Source organism: Otolemur garnettii, unplaced genomic scaffold, assembly GCF_000181295.1.
Source record: "Otolemur garnettii isolate 467f Iridium unplaced genomic scaffold, OtoGar3 scaffold00070, whole genome shotgun sequence".
NCBI classification, from domain to species: Eukaryota; Metazoa; Chordata; class Mammalia; order Primates; family Galagidae; genus Otolemur; species Otolemur garnettii.
In genome coordinates, this window is record NW_003852465.1 from 8,676,436 (window position 1) to 8,685,953 (window position 9,518).

A 9,518-nucleotide genomic window follows, 5' to 3' on the forward strand; every position below is an offset into this window, starting at 1 on the left:
TAGTCAAGAGGAAAGGGGTCTGTTCAAGGAGATAATTTTTTTCTTCTGTATGGGCCTGGGTTACTTGGGGGTATTAGGTCCATCTCTTAGCATGGTAGTATGATCTCTCAGTTGCAAGTATGTATGGGCAGAATGAAGGGAGCAGGAATAAGGGGGTGAATAGGTTATTCTTTGTTTTTCAGCAGATGGGGGTGAGAAGTATAGATGTATATAGATGATTGGGGTGTAAGAGTGACAGACTCACAAGGAACAAGGTTTGGCCCCCAGGCTTTCCTATGGATAGAAAAGGAGGCTCTGGATGCCTGATCTACATTTCTTCTTGGTTCTTCATTACTCTCTAACCCAGTGTTCACCAGAGTGTTTCATGGAGTCACCAGTTCTGTGGGATGTGAAATAGAAAAGATACCAAGGTCAAATAAATTTAGGAAACACTGCATTAATAGAAGCTTAAGTTTGCTCTACTGTAGATTTCAGAACCTTTAATATACTAGAATGATCTTTGTATATATAAAAAGAAAATATAATAGTTATAGCATACAAGGGTGATACTCAAAATATTTAACAACTGGTATGTCACAGAATCCAACCCATTAGAATGGACTTCAGCCATAAACTGTGGGTATCATTGTACCCTTGAGAATGGATTCAGGCTGAATATCAGCCCATGTAGTATGCATTGTTTCCCAAAAGTTTTGCCCAAAGGACTCTTATTTTTATGTGATGTCTCACAGAACTGGTGAAAAATGGTCTGGTCAATGCTGGGACCTCATCTTTCTAGGGATGGGGTCAGGGCTCATGATTTTGGCCATTGGGTACAAGAGAGGGGCAGCCCTGGCAGTGACTCCTGATAGCACCAGCTGATAGATTTGACTATAGCTGTAGCAGAAACAGATTTCAAAAGACAGATGTCCCTCTGTCCCAGCTGCTCCGGGGACTTTGTCCCTGGTGGGTAAGCAGGTGCCTGTCTAGGTGATGTTTGCGACCAAAGCTCTTCTCACAGCGAGGGCACTGGAAGGGCTTCTCTCCAGTATGGGTCAGCCAGTGTCTCACAAGGTGGTGCCTTCGGCCAAAACTCTTCCCACATTCAGTGCACACATGACACTTTGGCACAGGTGGGGCACGCTGCCTTTTCCTTCCTCCAGGGCTCTCTCCAACCTCTTGGCTCTTACAGGATTTACCTTCTGTGTGCACTCTCTGATGGCTGGCCAGATGGGAGTTGCATCGGAAATTCTTGCCACACTCAGAACACCTGCTGGGCTTGTCATGTAGGTGGGTTTTCTGATGCCTGATTAAGTGATGTCTTCGCCCAAAGCTCTTCTCGCATTTCAGGCAGCTGTAGGGCCTCTCCCCAGTATGGGTTTGCTGATGCCTAGCGAGGTGGGAGCCCCACACAAACTGTTTCCCACATTGGGGGCATGTGTGGGGTCTTAACAGAGAATCCATCTCTGTGTTACACAGAAGGTTTGAGAAACTATCTTCCTGAAGAAAAGGGGAGCCCAGAAGCATTCCTCTAGAACCTCTGGGGGTAGAATCCCAGCTCTCATCTTGCTCTGGGTTCCACAGAACAGTATCTTCAGACACACTGGATAACATTCTGGGAGGTTCTGCTTCTAGTTCAGGGGTATCACCTTCATGTTCACTTCCATCTCCTGTGGAGAGGAGAAAATACCGACCCAAAGAGGGCAGTTATAAGAAAGTACTCGAGGACCTAAGTCATAGGGGAGGCTGTATATCTGTCTGATAGGGCCCAAATCTCACTCCAGAAGAAGGGCTGAGAGAATATATTTTAATATTGTACAAGATAATGCAAAAGATGTAGAGGTTAAAAGTCTAATATTAGGAGGCAGATTACACAAGTGTGAATCTCAGTTTTCCCACTGAACTTCTCTAAGCCTTTATTTATTCTGTAAAATGGGAATATTATCATCTTTCTCTTAAGGCTGTCAAAACCTACACATAGTAAGCACTTAGAAAATGATATATGCTATAGTTATTTATTACTATAATCTTCCCATCTACGCATAGAAGGAGAGAGTTAAGGAATATGTGCTGCAGTCATCACTGGCTGAGTTACCACCTATCAGCAATGCTAGAGACACTCTGGAAAGCATTCTTCAAGTAGGTGGGAGGTTGAACAACAAAAGCATCAATAATAATAACATTTATCGAGTGCTTATTATGTGCTTGGCACTATTCTACCATTCTAATATGTCAATATATTTCTCACAATAATTTATAGATGAGGAGACCAAAGAGAGATTAATTACTTTTGCAAGGTCCCACAGTATGGTCCAGAATTTAAATCTACAAAGTCTGCCTCCAGAGACTGTCTTCTCTTCTCAACCACTCTGCTACATTGCCTTAATTTTGAAGATTTCGAATCCTTTTGACTCTATAACCCTCTGAGGCAATGGAGGGATTAGAGGGCTATGTAATGACAACCCAGGAGAGCAGAAGGCAGTGGCTGAAAATCTATTCTAAGCCCTTACCTGTATATGTGACCTTCAGAATGTCCCTCTCCTCTAAGTCCTGGGGGTCTGGGACCCATTGCTCTTCTCCTCCTTCTAGTTGAGAAAGCATGTCCAGTTTAGGAATTGGAAATCCTGCCCATGAAAAAGGAAAATAAAGATGTCAATTAATTCAACAGTAATTCTCTACTTCTAAAAAAAAGCTGCTCTCTAGATTATTCCTTGGAACTCTAGATAAAAGATGGCCAGATACAAACCTCTCCCCAACCCTGTTAAATCCTTCTTCTCTGCCTAGAAATTCATATTCTTCTTCCCAAAGAGCCTGTTCTCTTCTACTCAAATACTTTAATCCCACTGTCCTATATGGTCAGAACTTCACTGCAGTCCTTCTATAATTGTCTCACCCTGCATACCCCCATCTTGCCCCAGATGGTTCCCAAGTTTCCAAGGATCCAGTTCCAGATGTCCCTCTTTCTGTTTTGTAAGAACCTCCCATTTCCTAACCAAGAAAGCCTCAAGTTCTTTACTCCACAGTTCAGCATTATGTGCTATTATTCTTTCAAAATAATGCTTTACTTCCATTCTCTTGGAATTATCCCCAGTGTTCTTTCTTTGGTGGAAGCCTAGATTCCCTGCCAAAAAAGAGTCCTAGGCAGACACTATCCAACATCCTTGAAGCAGATGGCTCTGTCCTCCCAGAGTACAGTATTGGCTGGGGAAGGTCATGCTTACTCAGAGAGACTACTATCCCACAGTTTTCCTGCATGACATATTCTCCATAAAAGTCTGTTTGAGAGGGGTCCAGGCTCCGCCACTCTTCCTGAGAGAAGCATAGAGACACATCCTTTATGGTTACTAGGCCCTGAAAAAAAAAGTAGCATCTTCTGTCAGGAGCTGTTTCATAAGGAAAACATGATCTCAGGATAAAAGGCTGAGGCAGAGGACATAGGACAAGAAAGGACCTAGGAAAATAACTGCCCAGAGAAGGGCACATAGTTTTGGTAGAAGGGAAATAAAGAGAGGAATAAAGGCAGATGGTCAAGAGTGAGTGAGGGTAATGTTGCTAGAAGTTTTCTAAGTGGGACCATAAGAAATTGGAGGTGGCACAAGCTCTTCCTTCCTCCATTTGACCTTTCCTTTTCTATGAGCACAAAATAATGTAGATAAAATGTTCTTCTTGCCTCCTTTGCCACACCATAGCCTTTACTTTTTAGGCAGCATAGTAATGGCAGTTAAGAGCTCAGCATCTGAAGCCACATGACTCCTCCCTTTGCCACTTTCTAGCAGTATGACCTTACACAAGTGCTTTGATCTCTCTCTACCCCATTTTCTCATCTGTGAAATGGGATAATTGAATTGTTCCCAGAATTAAATGATTTAAAATACATAACTCAGAAAATACCATGCTTGGTAAGGCGTCTGGGAATGTAACTTCTATTATTATTATTATTATTATATTATTAATATTAGTATCTTTCCATGGCTCCCCTATTGCCTTCTGAATCCACACAGATTTCCCCTCTGTGGTTCTGCCCCATTTCATTTCTTAAAGGATGCTGATTAATTGTTCTTAAAAATTCCCCTATGGATGACATACCAACCACTTAAAAACTCTAACATCAAGGAATTCTCTCTTCTTGTATGCTTCCATTTAATTTTTCAAGAATTTTGTGAGCTCTTTAGAAAAGGACAGAATCTATTTGGTTATATGATGAAAATACCATTAGTGATGATTCTAACAAATCACTAAAGCCTCAAAACAACAGCAATGTGATCTTGGGAGAGGCCTAGGGAAGCATAGCCCACCTGTGATCCGGCAGCGAGAAGTGCAGCTGCCATCTCCCAGTCTCCAGTGCTTCCCTCCTGGGGAATTGTAGGAACCCAGGGAGCAGACTGAGCTGGAGGAGAAGAGGAACCATTAGAGATGAACTATCCACCCTTTTCCAGTAAGAGCCTGGGCCCTATTTTAGAGGGTCTTATAGGTCACATCTATTCCCATTGGTAAAACTCAAATACATAAGTATAGAGGAAGAAAGAGGCTTTCACTCAAAATGCTCTGTAAGGGTATTAGGTGGCCTTTAGTTAGACTAGCTGTGGTCTGAATTTATATTACTTGAATGTAATTTTCATCTAGTAGAGTGCATTTTACTGGGTGTGTTCTCCAATAGTAATCAGTGTCTCTGTCACTTCCTTCATCTCCCACATTCAATATCATTAACTCTGTGCTTGCATGTAAAGAGAGTGATTATGCAAAAAACAGGAGAAGCCTAGTCACATGGTTTGGAAAATTCAGGAGCCCATTCTCTACCTGAGACCAAGGCCAGTCCTGGTATTGGTTATGCTGTTTGGTCCATGGCAATTTGGCAATTTTTATCTCTACTTTTTGAAAAGAGATTAGGAGACTACTCCATGCATTGTGCTTCCCACACACCCTCTGGACTCTCACCCTTTTCTTGAAGGGACTGTGGCTCCTCTTCAAGGTCACAGCATAGATGCTCCATTGGCCCTGGTGCTGTTCTCCATGGCCCCTCTTCTTGGCCTCCCCTTTCAATCTGAGGCTCTGTGCCATCCAGCTGTACATTCACTGACTCCCATCCTGTCCCCAGGGCTGCTGTCTGTTCTGAAAGCATTTTTGCTGCAAACCGAAATTGTGACCTGGAACAAATTCATATTAGCTATGCCCATGAAAATGGAAAGAGTTAATATTAGGGATAATGGATGAAACTAGATAAGAGGAGCTTGAGGGAAGATGAACTTTAAAAGCTTGACATGTTCTAATTAACAGAGCCTGAGCCAAACTTCCTGGAGGAACTAAGAAATTGGCAGGTGCTACAGAGCAAACTTACTGTTATTTTGGGAACTTCATGGTGGAAACAGAATACCTCTGAAGGCTGTAATAAGTTCATTTAAAAGAAAAACAATAATCCTGGGAACTTAAAAGCTATCCATTTATATTTTAATGATTGAAAGTACAGAAAAGTAAATAATTTGTTGTTGTTATTGCTTTTTTTTTTGAGACAGAGCCTCAAGCTGTTGCCCTGGGTAGAGTGCCGTGACATCACAGCTCACAGCAACTTCCAACTCCTGGGCTTAAGCGATTCTCTTGCCTCAGCCTCCCAAGTAGCTGGGACTACAGGCACCCGCCATAACACCTGGGTATTTTTTGGTTATAGTTGTCATTGTCGTTTGGCAGGCCTAGGCTGGATTTGAACCTGCCAGCTCTGGTGTATGTTGGTGGTACCATAGCCACTTGAGCTACAGGCGCCAAGCCATAAAAGAAAGCAATTTGGAAACATGCAGGAAAGAATACACATAGACCTGCACTCAACAAAGATGGAATGTAAACTAAGATTTTCTGCTACAAATCACATTCTCATCAGTTAGTTTAGAATAAAATGATTACTACAGGTAGAAGTCCAGCCAAGGACCTCTATTAGGGTGGTGAACCAAACGGTACCTCACCCAAGACAAGCCTCAACAAAGAGACACATGATCTGTCACTCTCATATAGAAAATAATGACTGGGAATAAATATGATAGAAAGACCAGTAACTTGAAAAGCAGGTAGAAGACTCTAAAGCAGTGATTTTCAACTGATGTGCCATGGTACACTCATGTACTATAAAAATTTTTAAAGATCATTAATTAAATCCTTTTTTTTCCTTGAGAAAGAGTCTCACTATGTCATCCTTGGTAAAGTGCTGTGGCATCACAGCTCACAGCAACCTCAAACTCTTAGGCTTAAGTGATTCTCTTGCCTCAGCCTCCCAAGTAGCTGGGACTACAGGCACCCACCACAACGCCTGGCTACTTTTTGGTTCCAGTTATCACTGTTGTTTAGCAAGCCCAGGTTGGGCTTGAACACGCCACCTTCGGTATATGTGGCCAGTGTCCTACTCACTGATCTGAGCCAATTAAATTATTCTCAAAAGAAGTTCAATGGAGGGAGGGGGATTGGAGGGATCACTTGTATGGTTTATCTTACAAGGGTATAAGTGAATCTTTCTAAGAGTAGAATATAATCGTCTTCACACAATAACTAAGAAAATTACATAAAGGCCATGTTAACCAGTTTGATGAAAATATTTCAAATTGTATATGAAAACACCACACTGTGCCCATGATTGCATTAATGTACACAGCTATCATTTAATAATAAAAAAAGAAGTTCAAAGCACTGTGGGTGTGTATATATACATATATACATATTTATTTATGTACATATGTATTTTTTTGAGACAAAATCTCAGGGTAGATGCCCTGGGTAGAGTGCCGTGGCGTCACAGCTCATAGCAACCTCAAACTCTTGGGCTCAAGTGATCTTCTTGCCTCAGCCTCCCGAGTAGCTAGGACTACAGGTGCCTGCCACAATACCCAGCTAGTTTTTCTGTTTTTAGTAGAGATGAGTCTTGCTCTTGCTCAGGCTGATCTTGAACTCCTGAGCTCAAGTAATCCACTTGCCTTAGCCTCCCCAAGTGCTAGGATTATAGGCATAAAACACCTTTCCTCAGCCTATTCTTTCTTTCTGTTTTTTTTTGAGACAGAGTCTCACTATGTCACCCTTGGTAGACAGCCATGGTGTCACAGCTCACAGCAACTCTTGGGCTTAAGCGATTCTCTTGCCTCAGCGTCCCAAGTAGCTGGGACTACAGGTGCCTGCCACAATGCCTGGCTATTTTTGTTCTTGTTGTTGTTGCAGTTGTTATTGTTGTTTAGCAGGCCCGGGCAGAATTTGAACCCACCAGCCCCGGTGTATGTGGCTATCGCCCTAACCACTGAGCTTTGGGCACTCAGCCTTAACTCTTTTTTGTTTTTTGATCAACATAATTTAAGTGTGTTGCATAAGTTGAACTATAAGTTCAAGTGTGCCTTGAGTTTAAAAAGGTTGAAAAACACTGCTCTAAGGCAACTCTTAGCAGATGAGAAATTGTTGGTCAGTGAGAAGCTGATATTTAACTGGGAAAAGTAAAAAAGAATTTCATGGGTATGAACTTGGAAAAAGGGGAAGCCGCACTGCTAACATAGCCCTGGGGTGAATTAATAGCTATGAGATTTGAGACACAGGAGCAAACTTGTTTGGTAGGTACCAGTCAGATCTCATTTTAAGAAAGGGTATGGAGAAGCCAGTGTATTCATCAGAAAAAATGAAAGTCGAGGAGATGGGAAACACAGCTATTAGAAAAGTTAAAAACAATGGACATAGTTTTTCTTGTCTGGAAGAGACTGATGAATGATACTACCGATGAACAAAAAGAAAGTGTCTTCTATATAAAACAGAAGAAGTAAGTTTGATAAAAAGAGAAGAGATTTAGGTTAAATAAAAAAAAATCTTAATAATCCTGTAGTGCACAAGACCAGATTGTGAGCTCTTCCATTCTTTGGACATCCTAAAAACAGGTCAGGTCCCACTTGTGATAGGGGCCTCCCTGCTTTATTGCAGAGATTATGAGACAGTACAAAATCTCTTTCTGCTTGGCAACATATTTTTGCGATTCTTATTCAGTACCCAAGTAGTCAGAACCAGTGAAAGGCCCCCAAGAACAGGTTAGAATTTTGCTGTCCTGGCTCCCATCCATTCAGTAACATTTGCAATAACCCAGAATGTCATGATAGGTAATGACAGATAACAAGTCATTTATTTTCTTGCCTATTTGTCTTTCACAAAAGAGGTATGTGGGAACCCTAAGCCCATGCACAGGAAGAACAAATTTCCCTTTCATCTCAAAAGTCCAAAAATGGTTTAGGGCCTCAAGAGAGCATCCTGGACTGATTCCCAGTTAAGGAAGTTTCCTTTTCAGAAACTTCCCATGAGAAAGGAAAATTCCTGATAAAGCAATAAAGGGAAACTTTTATTTTACCTCTCTTTTCTGAATTTCAGCCCCTGTATTCTCTTCACTTTTAACACACAGGGCACCCATTCCCCCTCTTTAAGGCTTTCTTGTTCTTTAGCTTCCTTGGCAAATTCCCACCCACCCTAGCTAAATATCTGGACACCTAACTGAAACCTATTTCTGCATCTCCCCCAGTAGCAAAGTCCCTTGATAGGAACCCGCTTTCTGCAGAACCCACTAGGCCAGCTGTAAGCCTTTCCAGACCATTGATAGAAAACCTGTGGAAGTTCTGGGAAAAATCTCAGCAAAGGAGGGAGTGGGTACTGTCTTCAGCCTGCGCTTCCTAAGATGTTCAGCCTGAAACAGCACCCCTGTGCATTTAAGGTGGCAGCCCTAAACTGGTTTCTCCTGGTTCCAAGACAATCCCATGCCCACGGGGGTCTGGGTTCTAGGGTTTTCATTTCCCCCCCTTTCCTCACATATCTGGCTGGCAAGACGCCTGCAGAAGGAAGTTTTAGCAGCCAGTGCTGTTGAACAGAAAAAGGGTCATTTTATTGAAATGAGTAGCCCAAGGGCACAGGGACAAGTCTTGCTCCGATCACCAGAGAACCCTGGCCCTAGCCGCGGGTGGGGCGTGGGCGGGGCGGGTGAGATCGTACTCCCTGCTCAGGAGTAAGGTTGCTTTTTCCCTCCTGCTTGTCACAGTGCCCCTGGAGAGGGTCAGATTTCAGAGAATCCAAGCAAGGCAGAACTGGAGCAGGGGAAGTGAGGTCAGAAAACAGGTTCCCCGTGAGCTGGGGCTTGGGCAAGTGAAGAGAAAGGGAGCCATGAGGTAACCTGTGTGCGAGTGACCGCGACCGGAGCCCGCGGGGCCTGACAGCTGCGACGGGCACCGGGAAACAAGGCGAGGGGCGGGCACAGAACGTCAATGGTGCAGAAGCCTGGGAAAGGCAGCAACCCGGAGGCCGCAGAGATCCGCCTGCCCGTCCCCATGGGTGACCGAGCCCCCACCCGCCGCCCCGGGAAGCCAAGCGTCCCTCCTTCCAGTCGCGGCTCCCTCCGACCCGGCTTCACTCACCCTGGTCGGCTTGGCCTGCGGCCCGGTGCCTCCCTCCCGGGCGCCGCCTGCCCCTCCCCTCCGCCCTCAGCTAGCGTCTCGGAGCCAGCGGCCGGCAGAGCCAGCTACAGGCGGAGACCGCGGCCCGGCGGGCGGGGCGGA

General features: G+C 43.9%; 1 protein-coding gene across 1 annotated transcript; it reads right to left on the bottom strand.

Moving 5' to 3' along the window:
- Window positions 1-616: 616 nt before the first annotated feature.
- ZNF641 (zinc finger protein 641) lies at window positions 617-9,433 on the bottom strand. The gene is made up of 6 exons (XM_012807491.2): window positions 9,378-9,433; window positions 4,915-5,123; window positions 4,275-4,366; window positions 3,201-3,330; window positions 2,490-2,603; window positions 617-1,649 (listed from the first exon to the last, which is right to left on the bottom strand). Exons 2-6 carry the CDS (start codon window positions 5,096-5,098, stop codon window positions 895-897), a joined length of 1,275 nt encoding a protein of 424 aa, XP_012662945.1. The 5' UTR covers window positions 5,099-5,123; window positions 9,378-9,433; the 3' UTR covers window positions 617-894.
- Window positions 9,434-9,518: the final 85 nt, after the last annotated feature.